Below are 18,535 nucleotides of genomic sequence, written 5' to 3'. Positions count from 1 at the left end.
GATCCAGGAGATTTTTTTTTCTCTTTCCCTTTTTAAGTGCCCTTTCTCACTGTCCCTCTTCCCTTCTGTTTTTCTTTTCCTTCATCTTTCAATCTCCCTTTCCTATCCCTCAGTCATGTCTGTCCCGTCTGTAACAACTGAAAATAAAATAAAATAAACAATAACAACAAAGGTTGATCAAATGGACCAATACGGCAAGGCCGTGATGATCCATTTGGCAAAGTAAATCCATTGGGTATCCTTGTTGGTCTTCAGACAACAATTCTGACGGCTAAAGAACCAAATGGGATAGGCAAAAAAAAAAAGGAAAAAAAAGAAGAAGTTGTGGCCTTGATTCACACAAAAGAGATGAATATGTAAAGTGTAGCAGAAATGACTGCTGGCTTCACTGAACCATGAGATCTATCCATAATTCATTAAAATTATCTAAAAATTTAGAGTTCTGTCTTCAGGACTATTCCTATTTGATGCAAATTTGCTGTTTAAGTAATTATTTTTATATTATACTATGCATTTTTTGCACCTGTGGTCCAGAAGTTATGGTTTTTGTGTAGCTGCTGTTGCTCTCTTCCAGAGTACCTTGTAGTAAGGAACGTGCACAGCTGCGAAATGCCAACAGCAGTCATAATTCTGCCTTTTTTCCGTCTCTTTTCACCGTAGTGCTGCCAGTAACCGGCTGCCTTGCCTGCCTGTTGAAAAACCAGAATAATGAGACGGTAGGAGTGGACTGAAATCCATTCCCTTATTCTTCCAAAGCAGCTTTTTTTGCTTAAAAAAGAAAGAAAGAAAAACAAGGGGGGGGGGGGGGGGGGGAGTAGTAGTTGTGCCTATTTAGAAATCATGAATGTGAATGTCTGGCTGTCTCGGCAAGGAGAAAGTCACATGGTGTGCCAGGATTAGAATAAAGTAGGACAAATAAAAAAATAAAACTTGCTTAAAAGGCTTTAGAGCCAGATGTTCCTCTTACTCCTGATGAGGGATTATGAAGGAATCAAAGTTCTGCTTGCATCTTGCTTCTTGGCTTCTCCTGCTTTCTGTTTTCCTTTCAGCATAAAGAATGTGCAGGTATTATCTCTGATGAATACAGTTTATAGAATATTTGTTTTTTGGTGCATGAAATCAGTCAGGCTAAATTTTAATATGCAGTTGTGCAAATATGAACCACTGGCATGATTTATATGAATCCTGTCAGGGATTACTAATATTGCAAAAATGTCTTCACTCAGTGCCGATTTGTAATTGAAACAGCATTGCATTTTTGGAAAATGGAAGGATTCATGACCAAGTCTTTGTCATAATGGCTGTTTGCCCTGGAGTGCCTTCTCATCACCCATCAACACCATCAGACAATGGGTGGATTAAAGCAATCTCTCTTCGCTGTAGGCAAAGTCTCCATTAGCTATGACAGGGCAGTATCACAGCAATGGGATTAGACCACCTCCCTAACGGCTTTTCTGCTCTCCGGAATAAAAGAACAATCGAAGTCAAGCAGCGGGTCGTCTGCAACTCTCCGAAATGTGCGCTTGCTGCTGACCTTTTACCCTTCTGTCCACCCTCCTACCTGTCAGCCATGAAAACACAGAGCTAGTTGTGCGTTCACACATCTGTCAAGGCCAATGCTGTCTACTGTGTCTCCTTCCCACACTCGCTGTCACCTCATGTTTTGCACAAAACCTCTGCAGATTCCCCCCCCCCACTCTCCTGTCTGTCACACTCACGCGTCATGTGTTGCTTTTTTTCAGCCGCTGCGTATAAAGAATCCATGGACTGCTAGTCATCCATATACAATATGCAATACAAAGGCATTTTCATATGATTAATCGCTATTGTTCATGTTTCCAAAAAAACATTAACAGATGGCCTTTCTGCAGCTCTCATCTGCTCAAGTCTATAATATCACTTAAAAATCAAGTGATGAATATTTTCGGGGAGATTAAGTCTCTTAATCTGTATATCCCTGAAATATTAAAGTAGTTGAAATGAACGGGCGCTCCTGGAATACTCAGCACATAAAAGAATATACCACCAAAAGTCATTTAGGTCTGCTTTTGTATTGTCTAAGCTCACAGAAAGTGCCTTGGGGAATATGAGGATTTGTCTGAGCAGAGGCAGGGTCAACTCTTAACTGCCCTGCAGTAACCACACTGCTTGTCTGAGCCCAGTGTGAATGGATAGAGGAGAGAGTGTGGGGCCTGGTTTGGAAGATTGCTTGCTAGACCCAGTCGCATTATGTCTGAGAAGTTATATTAGGGACAGCAGCCCCTCAGGAGATGCGGTTCATCTGTGTTTCTGAAGAAGTTTGTCGATTTCGTGGTGGGACCGTCATTGCATACAAACATCCATGGGAAACTGTTTGGCATGGCAGCCTTTAAAGTCAGAGCAAGGAAGGATCACATTAACTTGAACTTCAAAGAACATTTCGGAGCTTGTGTTGTAGTGTTTGGGGGTAATGATGGCAGAAATTCTGCTCTCTGGCGTTCGTTTCGACCCTCAAATGTCCCACTTTCTGTGAGACTGTGCCTGGGGACTCTAGGACTTAAATGCTAAAGGTGTGTACGTGCATGGGCTTTCTGTGCGAACTCATGTCTGTGTGTGTGTGTGTGTGCATATGTACAGTTCAGGGATTAGCTCCTTGCCCATAACTTTTTCACTTCAGTCACTGTGGCAGTGAAACAAAGGCCTCAGTGCTCCTATCTCACCAGGCCTTGCAGACTGAAGTCTAAAAATAATGCAGCACTTTCAATTAGCCCTTCAGCTCTGCAAAGCATTTCAAATATGCAGCCAAGTGAGCAGCTTCAGGGTTATTTGATGAACAGACTGTTGTAAGAAATATCGTTTTTGGTTGTACTCCATCCATTTTAATATCTTAGAAAACCCAGACATATTCTGTGAGTAGTTTTCAATTCACGCTGATTGCTTTTAGTCAGTGGTGGGATTGGTAATTTGTTTATTGAACACAAATGAGCTCACTCGTACGCCTCAGAATTTGTTCAGTTTACTGCATTTTTAAGCAGTAGACTCAGACCAAAGGTTGTCATGATGCCAGTATTTCAAAGTCATTGCTGATACCAAAGAAAATACTTGATACCATTGTCAATACCACATAGGAGTGGGAAAAAAGAATACCATCTTTGATCTGATTGCTCTTAGCAATACCAGAGGTACCAAGGTGAGGTGCTCCAACCTGAAGTTGTGCCTTTTTTCAGCTTCATGGACATGAATAATAACTTTTTATGTAATTGAACACAAATTTATAAGTAATGCATTTCAATAGGAAACATGTTTTGTGTCAGAAGCAGGTTTCCAGAAGCAGCCGAGAGATGATTGCATGGCAGCAAGGGAAAAAAAAGTTTTAAACGAAGTGAAAACGTATTGTATTTTTCTAAATCTAACCAAATCGTTTAACAGCTAAACTTAACCGAACTGCACATTTGTTAAAAAAAAAGTATGACTTGAACTTATGTAACAGGCATGAAAGCCAACAGAGCTTACTCCTCCACCAAACATCCAACCACTAAATGTGGACTCTTTTTTTTGCCTTTTAATGAGTACATATGAAACTATACTGATGTTCAGGGGACACAAAATAATTGGGAAATTCATGTTGAGGAACACGAAAACAAAATTCAAACAGCACAATTAAAAAACATAATGATCATGACTAGATCGCGACCTGCCACAGACCATGCCCTGCAGCAGGATATTGTGCCCAGGCCACACTGGCAGAGTGCTGCAGACCTTTCTGGATCAAGAGCAAAGCTAGTCCCTATATGCTTCCTATCCAAGATGCTGGGTTGGTGCACTAATAAGAGGCAGACACAACCAATGATCCACAGCCGTAAGCTGCACTCATCCAGGAATGAAGAGCGACAACAGAGCCAACTTGTAGGGCAGGGATAGCTCAGTAGGTAGAGTGGTTGCCCCATGATCGGAAGGTCGGGGGTTCGATTCCCCTTAACAGCTACCCTGAGGTACCCCTGAGCAAGGTACCGTCCCTACACACTGCTCCCCGGGCGCCCAATGGCTGCCCACTGCTTCACTGAGTGAATGGGTTAAATGCAGAGAGCAATTTCCCCACGGGGCTCAATAAAAGTACAATAATGTACACACTTTCTTCTTCTTGTACATACCTCATATTAAACACCATGTATATATTGTATCTACACATATGATAGTTTTGGTCTATATATAATATTGTGTTTCTTTCTTTGTGTTTGGTTTTGCTGAAGTTCCCAAATGTTGTGTTGGGAATTTTGTGGAGGGTATTTTTCTTTGTAGCAGATCTTTGGTCCGTGGATACATAAAGAGCTTCTGTACCGCATTGATTGACTGTGAATAATAATTAGTATATCACTGATGGTAAATGAGAAATTTGATGATTTCAAAGGGGTCAGAAGTCTTAATTTCCAAAAGACTTCTCACTTCAAATCTCGTAGCATGAAACAAAAAGAAATTGGGGGAAAAAAATGATTTCAGTCGGTAAAGAGGGTAAACTTCCTCTTTGTTTTCAATGCAATTTAGTTACAATACAGCCTGAGTTAAAGAGAGATGGGCAGAGAAGGTAAATGAATTGACTGTCTGGCACTTGACTAAGTATTGAATATTTATTGCTGATTACCCCAAGACAATCGTGCCTGTTGAACAAGAGTGAGAAATGATTTTCCGTCTTTAAACAGCTGCGATAAAGTGATTTCAAATGAGATTTTATTCAAGCCCAGTGGATCTGAATATTGATGCTGTATTAAAAGGCCAGGGCTACCATGTCAACACGGACCTGTCAGGCATGCTGGTGGATAATTAATGTTGCATAGATTTAGTCAGGTACTCAGAGTAATTGGCTGAGAATAAACTAAGTGCAAGTCGATTTAAGGTGGCTTACAGAAATGTCACAATTCTCAGTGACTAAAGACGCCACTAGCTTCCATATACCACTTTCTGCAGCTCAACAGTTTACAGTGAAAACCAGTTTTATTGGAAATTTAAAGTTCTGCCAATCTTAATTTTCACACAAGTGAAAAAAGCTGCAAGTCATTTCAGATTAAAGAAATTAATATTTTAATATAATTTCTTTTTTAAAAACACACATAATGATATTTCGTTAAGAAGCTGTTGAATAGCAAGGTATGCTTATTTTAGGTCCAGACTGAAACATATTTATTCTGCAAGTTAATAAACCAGAAGCAATCTATAAAAACACAGAGAAAAGCAACTTTTAGCTCTGCAAGTTTGTTTTGGCAGATCTTTACACTAGCTGCCCTTCATGACACAACCCCAAAGGGATTTGTGTCTTTTCTTCTTGAATGACTTTTTGCTTGTTAAGTGAATGTGTGAACTACTACTACTATGGAGCCACTCATGCAAAAAATAACAGGAGTAGAAAAAGATTGCAAAAGTGTTATGCTATAATTCTGAACAAATGAAAAAAAAAAAACACCTTGAAAAGTATTAATTTAACAATCCAAGAGGCAAAATATTTTCAACCGAGATAAGAGGGTTTTAGTATTCTAATAGTGGGATTGCAAATACTTACAAATGACCAAAGGTTTTTGAAATAACCTCTAAAAAAGCAAGAGATTAGCTCTGATATGCAAGTGATGGCCACTGGGATATTATGTTCTCTTGACTTGCAGCAGGCAAACTAGTGTTTCCTCTACCATTGCATCAGAGTTAAGGATGTATGACCCCCCTGACAACCACCAGTGGTTTATTCGTGGATGTCAACCACCTAATGAATGGAGACTTTAAACCTAATGAATATAACCAATGATGCTACCAGTGCTCGACACTCAACTTTAACTGTATGTTGACCAGTGATGGTTGACCAGTAACGCCGTTACTTTTTTTCAGTAACGAGTAATCCAACTAATTACTATTCCTATCGTTACAGTTAGTAACAAGAAAATGCTGTCCGTTACTGTTTTTCAACCGCATCTTATATCAGTTGCACGGAAGTAGCTGTAAGTAATCTGGGCGCTACAGCTTTAAGCTGCTGCGCGCGCTCCCGCGGACGGTAATCACGATCACTGTCTAGCACAACACCTGGAGCTAAGGGGGCAAAACAGTCGCATGAGTGCTGCTGTTTGACTGAGGAAGAATAAAGTAGTCGGCCAGTCACATGACCACTTAAAGACAAAGCAACAAGGTGATATATACCAGTTTTTAAATTGTGTTTTGAGATGTGAGAGATTTGTGACGTTTAGCGTGTTTGGAGTGTGTAGTTAATGTGTTGTCTTGTGTAGTTAGTGTGTAGTGTTGTAGATAGTTTTGTGTTGTGTGTCAGAACAATGAGGCAACTGCTGTCTCCAGGTAGAAACAGGAGGAGTGATACACTTTGCTGCTGTCAGACCTGCAGGCTGTGATGTTCTCCTTTACAGTGGACAGAAATTATTTTTTGGAGTGGCACAAATAATTTGTGTGGCATCTTATTGAATGCAGAACAGCTGATTGTTCTGTAAATAGTTTGAAATAGTTATTTTAAAAAGGGTAAAAAGTTAATGGATGCAAATAACTTTGTTTGCAAAACATGCATATGATTTTAAAATTGACAATTTATATTTGTATTTAAAGTTATGAAATATGATTCATTAAACATGTTTGTGGTTGTTACAGTAAAAATATAACCTTTTCTACTCGGATTTTATGTTTTTTGTCTGATTTTAGATCAGTTGTGTTAGTACAGTGTGTCAAAATGAAAACTGTAAATTCAGACACGTGAGGTTGTGCTGAAAAGAATGATACCAAACAGGGCAAAGTAAATAGTTTTTAAAGGTAAAATGTGGAGGGAAAATCAAAAGTAGTGAAAAATGGCCAAGTATACCCTGGACCCCAGAGGGTTAAACGTTTTTTTTTTTTTAAAGTAACGCAATAGTTATTTTTCAAGTAATTAATTACTTTTAGAATATTGTAACTCAGTTACTAACTCAGTTATTTTTTGAAGACGTAACTAGTAACTATAATTACCTTTTCAAAGTAACTTGTTGACACTTATTTTGAAAAAGCTATAAGCAAGTTTTTATCAATTGTGACTCAAAGGCAGAGGTGAGTAATTAATTTTCTCAAGGGGCCTAATTGTAACATCGACTAGCAGTTTATAAATAGAACCAAATAATATTGAGCAGCATTGAATTCAGCTTATTAGTGCAGCCCTCCACAGCAGTGCCAGTTTCTCATGTGGCCCCTTGAGAAAATGATTTGGGAAAATTGGCCACCCCTACTCTAAGGTAAATTTGGGCTTTCATTGCTGGAGTGTTGGCTAAACTTGCCAAAATCAATAACCCTAACCCTAAGTGCAGGGCAGAGCCAGAAATAGCCCGATATTCAGAAGAAGGCTCTTATCATTGATGAGTCAGCCACAGCAGACATTCAGAGAACTTCAGTTCTTAGCACTTGATTGGAGCAAGTGAACTCACATTTCTTTTTTTTACACTTGTTTTGCCTTATAAAGACTTAAAAAAAAACCCTTTCCAAATGTCTCGCTTGGCCAGCAGAGAGGTGTTAAATGATTTGTGTTTGGTCTGTTACAAAGGCAGTCATTGAGTGAAGATTGGCAGAAAAGCCCAAGATCTTTTATCTTTGCATCTCAGAAAGATCGATGAAATATTCATTACCGTGTAAAAGCAGACCGATTGATTATACTGGAATAATACACTTTGGTTCAGAAAGGATCCTGTAGGAGTGTGTCTATTGAAAATGCGAGCCTGTCAATTCAGTTCAATTGTACAGCAGGTCTCTTGAGAGTGTTCAGTTCGCAGCTCTCACTGAGGCTTTCATCTGTCAATCACAGCACAAGATTAGAAGATATCAGAGGTCGCCGTGTCAAAGTTCTGTCGTCATCCACAGGGTGGCAGGAGCTCAAACTTTAGAAATGACACGAGCGGAAAGGCTTTGCTCGGTCGGTGCTGATTTCTCTTGACTCAGAGATGTGCTGAAGATTTGTAAGATAGCTCTTGAATCAGAGACACAATCCTCTCGTTGATTCAGAGGCACTATTTCTTCTTTCTCTCCCCTGCACACGGGCTAAATTATGAATGTGCTGTTATTTGTTTACTCCATGTTGGAATGAGAGATGTGCATTATTCATCTGTTCTGACAGGAGAGACAGCGCTTCCCTCGCTTCCCCCCCTTCCTGACACCATGACACCCCCCTCCTCCAATCCCTCTCTCAGCAGCAAGACATCTCCCCCCCTCCCCTCCTCCCAAACATCTCCCAGTGTCACAGTGGATCAGGTCAGGAGGCAACTGAGGAAGCTTCGCCCCAGAAAGGCAGCAGGCCCAGACAAGGTGTGTCCTAGGATGCTTAAGGCGTGTGCTGCTGAACTTGGGGAGCCGCTACAACGAGTCTTCAACCTCAGTCTGCGACTGGGGAGAGTGCCCGCCCTATGGAAGACATCCTGCATCGTCCCGGTCCCCAAAAAGAACCGGCCCAATGAGCTGAATGACTTCCGACCGGTGGCACTGACGTCACATCTTATGAAGACTCTAGAGCGGCTCTTCCTCAACCTCCTCCGACCACAGGTACAACATGCCCAGGACCCACTACAGTTTGCATACAAGGTGGGTGTCGGAGTGGAGGATGCCATCCTGTACCTCCTACACAGAGCCCACTCACACCTGGATGGGGGAAAAGGCACGGTCAGGATCCTGTTTCTTGACTTTTCCAGTGCCTTTAATACCATCCGGCCCTGTATGCTTCAGGAAAAACTGAACAGGATGGAGGTGGACCCCTGCCTGGTCGCTTGGATCTCCGACTACCTCACCGACAGACCACAGTACGTCAGGCTGAAGGACATCACGTCTGACACTGTGGTCAGCAGCACAGGAGCACCACAGGGAACTGTGCTGTCCCCTCTTCTCTTCACCCTGTACACCTCTGACTTCTGCTACAACTCTGAATTATGCCATATTCAGAAGTTTGCAGATGACACGGCCATCATGGGGTGTATCTGGGATGATCAGGAAGAGGAGTACAGAAGTCTGGTGAGGAACTTTGTCGCATGGAGTCACACAAACCACCTGCAACTCAACACCTCAAAGACTAAGGAACTGGTTGTGGACTTCGGGAGGTCTAGAGCAGGTCCACTGCCGGTTCAGATAGAGGGGGAGGAGGTGGAGGTGGTCAACAAGTACAAGTACCTCGGGCTGTGGGTGGACAATAAACTGGACTGGTCATGCAACACAGAGCACCTGTATAAAAAAGCACAAAGCCGACTGTACTTCCTCAGGAGGCTGAGGTCTTTTAACATCTGCAGGAAGCTCCTGAGGATGTTTTACCAGTCAGTGGTTGCTGGAGTACTTTTCTATGCTGTGGTGTGCTGGGGGAGCAGCACAGCAAAGAGGGACTCATCCAGGCTGGAGAAACTGATCAGGAGGGCTAGCTCTGTGGTCGGCATGAAGCTGGACACTCTGGTGACAGTGGCAGAGAAAAGGACATTAAAGAAACTGATGGACATTATGGACAATGCCAGGCATCCTCTGCACACGGCCATAAACAATCAGAAGAGTCTGTTCAGTGACAGGTTGCTTCTCCCCAAGACAAGAACTAACAGACTTAAAAACTCCTTTGTCCCACACGCCATCAGACTGTTTAACTCCTCTCTGGAGGGGAGAGGGAGGGGAAACAGGAGGACGAAGGAGGGGGGAACAACTAAGCTGTAGTGCCTCTTCACCTCACTGTACAATACCTTGTGCAATACTTTTTGTAAATAGTCAACAGTGCAATAGACTCAATACTTGAAATGTGCAATTCACTTGTATTTTTATTTTTTATTCCTATTTATTCTATTTATCCCCTTTGTATATTTTATTTATATTTGTCTCTGTATTTATATATGTGTGTGTGTGTATGTATATATATATATATATATATATATATATATATATATATATATATATATATATATATATATATATATAAACAGTTCTGTAACTGTAACTTCGGTCGTTGCTGTGCTTTTTTTGGAAGTCGAATTTCCCAGAGGAACCCACCCGAGGGATTAATAAAGTTCTATCTTATCTTATCTTATCAGAGTAGGATGCAGGCTTTAAAACCAAGCACAGACTAACAAGGACAATGCTGGGGATGTAAGCAGTCAGGCACATGCAGACACAATAATTGACTTTCTCTATAAAAAAAAAAACGTGTTCAGAAAACTCTCAGCAGAAAAATGGTTCACCTGGGAGAAAGCAGCCTTAATTACTTCCAAGACAAATTGGTGCTTCATTTGTTGATACTGGTTATATGGCTGTGTGCCTGTTTGCTGATCTGTGAGTCTGATTTCCAGTCTTTGTTTTAAATACATTACTCATACAGGGCCTTCTGAAGCTAATTAGATTTCTTTGTGTTTTCTTTTTAGTCCTGAGAGATGATTTCCGGCAGGCCCCGAGTGACGTGGTGGTAGCTGCCGGTGAGCCTGCTGTGTTGGAGTGTGTACCTCCACGAGGTCACCCCGAGCCCACCGTGTCCTGGAAACGCAACAACGTCCGAGTCAGCACCAAAGATGAGCGCGTCACTGTAAGTTCAACAATCATTAGAAAAAACGTTCATTTTTTGCGAAAAATACAGCGATTTGTAAACCCGATAAACTCCACTGCATTAATCTTTACATCTCTGGATCATCTCAAAAATCAAGACCTCAGAGGTCAAAGTAGTCATAGCTGGTAACCTAAACCTAACCATATATTTGGGAGAAAGCCAAAATTTACTTTCTTTTGTAAATATTTTTTGATCTGTGTAAGTAAGAATGATGATTTTCTTTGTTCTCTGATTGCAAAGACTTTGGGGAGTGACTAAAGAAAACAAAATTTTAAGCTTGTGTGCCTAGGGTTAGAGTTCTGCCCATCACCAATGATGACTCAGACCTCAAACGGTTAACCAGTTTTAAGTTGGATGCAGTCTCACCTCTGGTAAAAATCTCACTCCAGAATGTTTTCAGTTGTCCTGCTAAACAAACAACCAAAAACATCATACCAACCTCCCTGGCAGAAGAGGTAGAGGAAGATGGATGTCTGTTTTTTGGATTTTGTCATCAGACAGTGATCACGAGGGGCTGCGCGGACATCTCAAAATTATGATGATTGAACATGTGCCCCAGGCGGTGGATTTCAGGTGGCCTTCAAAGCTAATAGATCCAATCTTTCCTGCATGTCCTGAGCCTGTCTCGGGGTCTCCTCCCTTTAGGACACGCTTCAACCACCTCATCTAATCAGATGCCTAAACCACTTTAACTGGCTCTTTTTGGAGGAGTAGCGGCTCTACCCTGAGCCTCTCCCAAATGACAGAGCTCCTAAATATTGGGGAGGAGGGATTGGTATACCCACGAGAAAGAAAGACGTACCTGTGGGCTGTCCTGTGGGCCACCAGCTGAAGGAGGAGTCATAGGAGTTTGGTGCTTTGTGGATCAGGTGGCAGCCAGAGGCACAGTGATCGGATCCTTGTTACTTTCTTACTGATTCGTTTATTATAGACCTGCTGTAGTTTCCAATTCCTAACATCCATGATCAATAATTCTGGATATAAATCCAATGAAAACCAACATCGAACTGTGCTTAATAATGGCCATAGCCTTTATACATGAAGTGTGATAAATATTATTGGTCTGTGCTGTGAGGCTCAATTGTTGCCAAAAACTATTAAAAATACAATAGAGACCTACATTTGAAATGAACACGATCCCTGAAGTTTATTTTGAGTTAATCCCACATACTCTCTAGTGATGTGAGTACTTTGCAGTGCTCCAAATGCGTATGAATCCATCTCTGAAAATAGTTCACAAAGGTACAGTTTCACTTCTGACTGAGTCACACTTAATTAAAATCTGTCTTTCATTATTTTACTTAAAAAATTAAAAAAGCAATAAACATCTGTGATTTATTACAGAGTCACTACAGACTGCAAAGGTAGACTTTGAGTACCTGGGGTAGGAATAAGTTGAAATTTTAAGGTTAAAGAGGTGTTCAAAAAGGAAAATGACCAAACAAAATTAATTTAAACTTTAACGTGTACAACTGTGAGCAAAGACCTGTGTGGATAGATTCTGGTTTGTCTTTCTTTCCTCAGGACTGATAAATATTCCCTCAAATGGTCTAGAAAAACTCTGTTGTACAGGTGGGAGAGATATCAATTCAGACTGACAACAGTTTCTGTTGACTATCATTTAATGCGGACACCTTCGTACGCTGCAGAGCGTAAAGTGTCTCTGATTCTGCTGTCGCTTTTCTTCTGTCCTCTCATGTGTAAAAACAACAGCTGGACACAATCTCTGGTTGTTGAAAAATAGATTTGGAACTGTGAGAAGTCACAGGCGGATGAAAGATATTGTTTACGTCAGTAGCTCAAGCAGGAGCTTTAAACTGAACTTAATTTCAAGTAAATCTGTGCTGAGAACCTCAAGCATAAGAATGTAGGTAGAAAATAAACATCACAGCAACGTATACACGTACACCTACAGTGACTCATACAGTGTTTTGAATATGAGCGATTAATGATCTTTGCATCAGTGCAAACATAACTAAACGTGCCATTGTGTTTTTCAGATGCGTGGTGGCAAACTGATGATCTCTCACACCAGGAAGAGCGATGCAGGCATGTACGTCTGCGTGGGCAGTAACATGGTTGGAGAGAGGGACAGTGATCCTGCAGAGCTGGTGGTGTATGGTGAGGTTCAAACAGTTACGTAGTCAGTCCTTCGAAGAGCATAAAGTGGTCATGTTTAAAGGCATCTGTTGTCTAGCAGAGCGCCCCGTGTTGGTGCGAAGGCCTGTTAACCAGGTGGTCATGGAGGAAGAGACTGTTGACTTTCTATGTGAGGTCCACGGGGATCCTGCTCCTACTGTGCGATGGCGGCGAGAAGAAGGAGAGCTTCCCCGCGGGAGGTGAGCTGATGGGCATGACCGCAGACAAATAGAGAGACAGACTGTTGATGCACACACAGCCTGAGAGCACTCTTGTGTTAACACACGTGCCCCAGAAAACGTAAATATGTGCAGGAGCTGTTTATTAACTCATGTCTTTCTGTTACATATCACACCCGCATCACATCGCACTTCTGAGGCAGCAGCGCGCCTTCTCCCTCAGACTGATTCCACCTCGCAGCCATAATGAACACATCGAGAAATCATTCCTACCGTTCTCTATAAAACCGTATAACACCGTTCATTTTGTGACAGGTGATCACACCAGTCAGGCATAAGATCCCAAACAGATTTTTGTATTATGTCTTCATGCAGCTGTTTTCTCAGATTTATAGTGTTCATATTATTTATGAACACCTCTCTCTTACAAGTCATTCCTACTTTTACTCTCTTTAGCAATCTCTCTTTAGCAATTTTGTTTTTAATCACTCTTTTTTTAATCTATCTATCTATCTATCTATCTATCTATCTATCTATCTATCTATCTATCTATCTATCTATCTATCTAGACTAAATACATGACTATTTGGACAATTGCAATTTTTGTAACTATATCTGCACACCACCACAGTGGCTTTTAAATCAAACTATCAAGCTGTGATTGAACTGCAGGTTTTCAGCTTTGATTCAACAGGATTGACAAAAGTACTGAATTAAGTGTTTAGGAATTAAAACTTCTCCAGTTTTCAGAGGCTGGATCATTTACTGACAAGCATTTCCATGGCCACATGAGGCCGGCTCTGTTGTTATACCATCAAAAATTAAGCAGTTAAAAGTCCTGGAATTGATTCCAAGTAATGATATTGCATTTGGTATCTTTTCACTGGAACTATCAACATGAGAGCCAAAGAGATGTGTATCCAAGTGAAGGAAGGCAAAGTTTAAAAAAACAAAATAAATCAGAATAAGAGAGACAGCAAAAACTTTAGCAGTGGCCAGATCAACATTCTGCTACATTCTTTAAAAAAAACTGGCCACCTTAGAAATACTAAATGGACTGAAAGACCACAGATGGAACTGAAAAATTACTTCCCTGAAAATCCAACTAAATCAAAAGGTAGACTGTCCATGTCAAGTTTGCAATGAGATGCCTTTGTGAATGGAAATACAGAGAACAATAAACCACTGGTTACACTCAACAGGAAGAGCAGCAAGGCCAGATTAGACTCTGAAAAAATTATTTGGACAGATGAAGCCGAGATGTATCAGAATGACCGGACGAGAAAAGTATGAAGAAGCATACTTTGGCGGTCTGATCCAGCGTACCACATCATCTGTCAAACATGGTGGAGGCAGTGTTAAGGCATAGGCCCGTATACCTGCCAGTGGAAACATCACTAATGTTTACTGATGATGTGAGCGCTGCTAGAAGTAGCAGGATGAATTCTTACGTGTACAGAGATATACTTTCTGCTCAGATTCAGCCAAATGCTGCAAAACTGGTTGGGCCGCACTTCACAGTACAAATGAATACTAGTCTAAAGCATACTACAAAAACAGCCCAAGAGGTTCTCAAGCCAAAGAAATGGGATAATGTTCAATGGCTAAGTCAGCCATTTGATCCCAATCCAACACAGCGTGCTTTTCAGTTACTGAAGACAGAAACAAAGGCAGAAAGACCCACAAACAAGCAGCGAGTGTAGGCGGCTGCAGGAAAGGCCTGGCAGAGCATCTTAAGGGAGGAAACACAGCGTTTGGCGGTGACCATGAAATCTAGACTTTAGTTTGTCACATTAATTCTGAGCCTCTGAAAAAAGTGGATTTTGTGTAAAAACCAGTTTTAATTCTTGATCAGTTTGTGTTAAACGCCTTGAATTAGTGATGAAAGTCTGTACTTTAGTCACATCTTGTTTCAAAACTTCATAAAAAATGAAAAGACTGCAAGAATTTAATGGAGAGAAGTTTCATGCTTTCTTATGGTAATGGCGCTATAATAATCATTTTTAGCCAAAACTGATAAATAATTCTATTATTTTGAAACTTAACAGCTTAATGACTTAAACAGCAGAGATATGAACTTCACATAAAGAATTTTCACATTTTATGTAGATATAATTTTACTTACTTATTTTCAATTTAGTGAGTTAATGCAGTCCTGCTCCACAATGGCTGCTGCTGTTAGAGTCTTTTACAGATTACAGCTTAATTTGAAGCTTGTGATAGCAGCCACTAAAGGGATGTGTTACTGGAAATGGGGGAAAGCTAACTGGCTTTGACTATTTTCCAACAGTTTCACAAAACTGTGTCAAACATATGGCCCTTGATTTATTAATTATTATATTCTTATATTGAACATGACCTGCACACACTGGGGATTGTAGCAAAATGTGATAGTCGGTAATATTTCATAAATGAATAAATATTCATATTAAGTATGACAGGTCTGTGATTTTTCTGTGAATTGGGAAGTCTTACTTTAAACTTGGTGATCCCTGCATAAGCCTGGTGTAAGAGTCTTTATAGAGACATTTTAAAATGCTACTCATATACGTCTCATTAAACGTGTCCATATACTGTATTATCCATTAATGGGAGACCAAATGCTTAAATGTATGTCCTGAACAATTTTGGCAAAACCTGCACAAAAAGCAAAGTCACGGTGACTGCGGCGTAAGAGTTTATTTGTCCACTTGGCAACAGGATGATGAAGATTGTTGTTTCATGTTTGCAAAGAGCCTTTCTGTCTTTCATCTTTTTCCATTTCATGTCTTCCTTTGGTTGCTCACTGATCCATGAAATAAATGGAATTTAAGCAGATTTTACTCTTTGTGTTTCAGTAATTGTACGCCTTGCGTAGACAAAGAGAGCTACACTGTACATAATATAAATAATTCTGCTCTGTCTTTATATTTAATCTACTGCCCGTACAAAACCAAGTGAAAAATCCTTCGATGTGTTGAGGTAATCTCATTTCTTTCTAATTGATTTTCATCAGTTTCAGTCATTTTCCTGGAGCCTGTGACAATATCTAAAGCAGATAAGACACATTGTTCCACCGGTTTCAAGATAATGCCACCTGATAGCAAAGAAATCCTTCTAAGGACAAGAAATTCCATTACCCCAAACCACTGGCAGAATTTTTCACTTTGTGGAGATTATCATGGTTACTTATTTATTTATTTTGCTATGCATCCGCCAGATCTTTCATTAACTCGCTTTTTATTCACAGGTTTGAAATCCGCAACGGCAACAACCTCCGTTTGTTCCGCGTGAAAGAGCAGGATGAAGGGACGTATACCTGCACATCAGAGAACAGTGTGGGCAAGACGGAGGCTTCAGCCATGCTGCAGGTGCACGGTGAGAAGCACATCATGCATATTGTATACAAACTCACACACACACATATACACACTCACACACTTAGACATGCATAAAAAAGCTCTCAATTCAGGGCCATTTTCACGTATAAGGTAGAGTCACATGGCAGCTGCATCATGCAAAGCCTGTTCCCACTTGATGTCCAACGCTCACTGTGTTATATCAGTCCCTGTCCAGCGGTGCTGCCAGGAGCTTATGCTAAACCGTATGGATTACGCCATTTGACAGATGTTTGGTAGATGTGTGGGTTAACTCACTGCCAGAGAGCAGTCTCAATATTAATAAGACATGACTCCCCCACCTCCTCTCTTCCTGTCTCTTTATCTCCCTCCTCCCTCCTCGTCCTTTTCACTCACTCGGTGTCTTGGTTTAAATAGTCTCAGACGACTTCATCCGCTAATGCCTTTTTCAGTGTAAATGAAATCCGAACCAAGCGGTTTTCTGTTCACACTTTTCTGTTTTGTTTCTTTGTGCTTTTACATGCTATACTTTCCGTTTAGTTGCTCAGCGTTTCATCCATCTCATTAATTCTCCATCTCTCTCCGTTTCAAACTCTATCATCATTCCAGTCGGCCGGCTCTGTGAGTTCACTTTCCATCTAATTCTTCTCCACAGAAGGGCATTTATGTTGCTCATTTGTCTAGAAAAAAATATTTTCTGTATGACGTTCTTAATGGTTTTTAAAAGCAACTATAAATGCCTAATGGTGTAAATGAGTTCCTCCATTAGGTACTGACATGTTGACAACATGCCTGTTGCTGCAGTCAGGCATTAAGTAAGCCCCAGACACAGTGACTTAATGTACAGCAGATTAAGGACTCCTATCAAACACACATCTGCTGTGTTGAGAAGAGTGTAGCACCATCGTTTCTAAATCCTTCTCTCTTTTGCAGCTGGAGGAGTTCAAAATGCAGCTGAAAGGCTTTTAATTACAACTAAACTGAGGCTGAAATAACAACGTATTTGACCTCATCCATTATTACAGAGCACTTAAACTAATATTCTATCATTAGACTTAGTACTAGCAATATGTTTGGTGGAGATGCATCAAGCTTTTGACCATCAAGATCACAATTACCTTGATATTTATTGTGCTTTTGTCAAGCGCCTAATTTGGGTCAAGTTTCAAAAACAGTGTTGCCTACATTTCCCACAATACTCCTCAAACTCCAACTTTTTTATGAATTTGTTTTTTTGTGTAAGCTTCTAATTTTGGCCTTTAGTCAAGATAAGACTGATGGCATCAATATGACATCATTAGGCTTATTTTCTCAATAAATCAGGTCCAGATCAAACTCACCTTCTTATTTCTGCTTTATAAAACCCCAGTAAAGGACACACAGTACTTGCAAAAGGTACCCTTCATGTCTTTATATTTAGCTTTGAAAGAGCCAGATTTTCCTGTAATATTTTGAAAGTGGTCTTGTGCATCAGTTCTCCAGGCTTTCTGAAGGTCATTCAAGGGTTTTCTTTGGACACTGGTTGATTTTTCAATCATTTTCAGCCCAGTCCTTGGAACTGACCAAGAAAGAAGCACCTTAACACTGACCTATGAATCATTTAAGTGCAGAAAAAGACATCAAACTCAAGGAAACCAACAACATGTCTGCACAGAGATTTTGAAGAACCGATTTTAAATAGTATCTTTAGGCACTTTGCTGCTTGCAACCTGCTGCAAAAACACATTACGTCTTGTCATGTCTTTATGTGAATTTAGGAAAAATGGCAAAGATAGCAAAGACTGACAGGCATAAAATAGAATTTTTGCACCAACAAGCTGGCTGGCAACACAGTGCTGGAGATTTAAAAATAGATTTAAACCAGTTGAACTATCATGTTTCAGCTAGACAACAGTAACACACAGTTAAATCTCTAATTGGGACATAAAGCCAAGAGCTCATATTCCCAATAGCCTTTCTCCCAGACGGACTACTTTGCACCAGCTGCTAGACTTCTAACTAAAACAGGACTTACAGAATTAAACTGATATACATTGCAAATCTTATTCAAAATCTACATAAAATCTTTAAAATGGTTTAGAGTCACTTTAAGACTCCATGATAAAAAACAGCCACAAGTAGCGCCAAAGTGAATATGAAATAAATGAGAGCAATCTTGTGCTATATGTGACTAACGCATCAGATCTGCTGAAAGACATTATAACATCTGAAGAAAGAGAAAAAAAACTTCACAGAAAGATCATCACAACACTATAATGATAAAAGATGTTCTGCGGCTGGGAAAATGCTCTCGGTGAGAATATTAAGACACGACACAGATGACTCAGTTGTCTTGTGTATTGAGCCAA

The 18,535-nt window shown here is 40.4% G+C and overlaps 1 protein-coding gene across 1 annotated transcript in view; it reads left to right on the top strand.

Annotated features, from left to right (window-relative positions):
• The window catches only part of LOC146619078 (roundabout homolog 2), a 59,937-nt gene that overhangs the window by 11,973 nt on the left and 29,429 nt on the right, over positions 1-18,535 (top strand). Inside the window, exons 3-6 of the mRNA XM_085370191.1 lie at positions 10,353-10,510; positions 12,532-12,652; positions 12,732-12,870; positions 16,079-16,206. Of these exons, the coding sequence (XP_085226317.1) occupies positions 10,353-10,510; positions 12,532-12,652; positions 12,732-12,870; positions 16,079-16,206 (546 nt within the window). The remainder of the gene's footprint in view (positions 1-10,352; positions 10,511-12,531; positions 12,653-12,731; positions 12,871-16,078; positions 16,207-18,535) is intronic.

Source organism: Diplotaxodon limnothrissa, linkage group LG14 (genome assembly GCF_057381915.1).
Source record: "Diplotaxodon limnothrissa isolate DT_005_m linkage group LG14, D_limnothrissa_male_GT1.1, whole genome shotgun sequence".
In the NCBI taxonomy this organism is placed as follows: domain Eukaryota; kingdom Metazoa; phylum Chordata; class Actinopteri; order Cichliformes; family Cichlidae; genus Diplotaxodon; species Diplotaxodon limnothrissa.
This window is presented reverse-complemented; position numbering and strand designations above follow the sequence as displayed.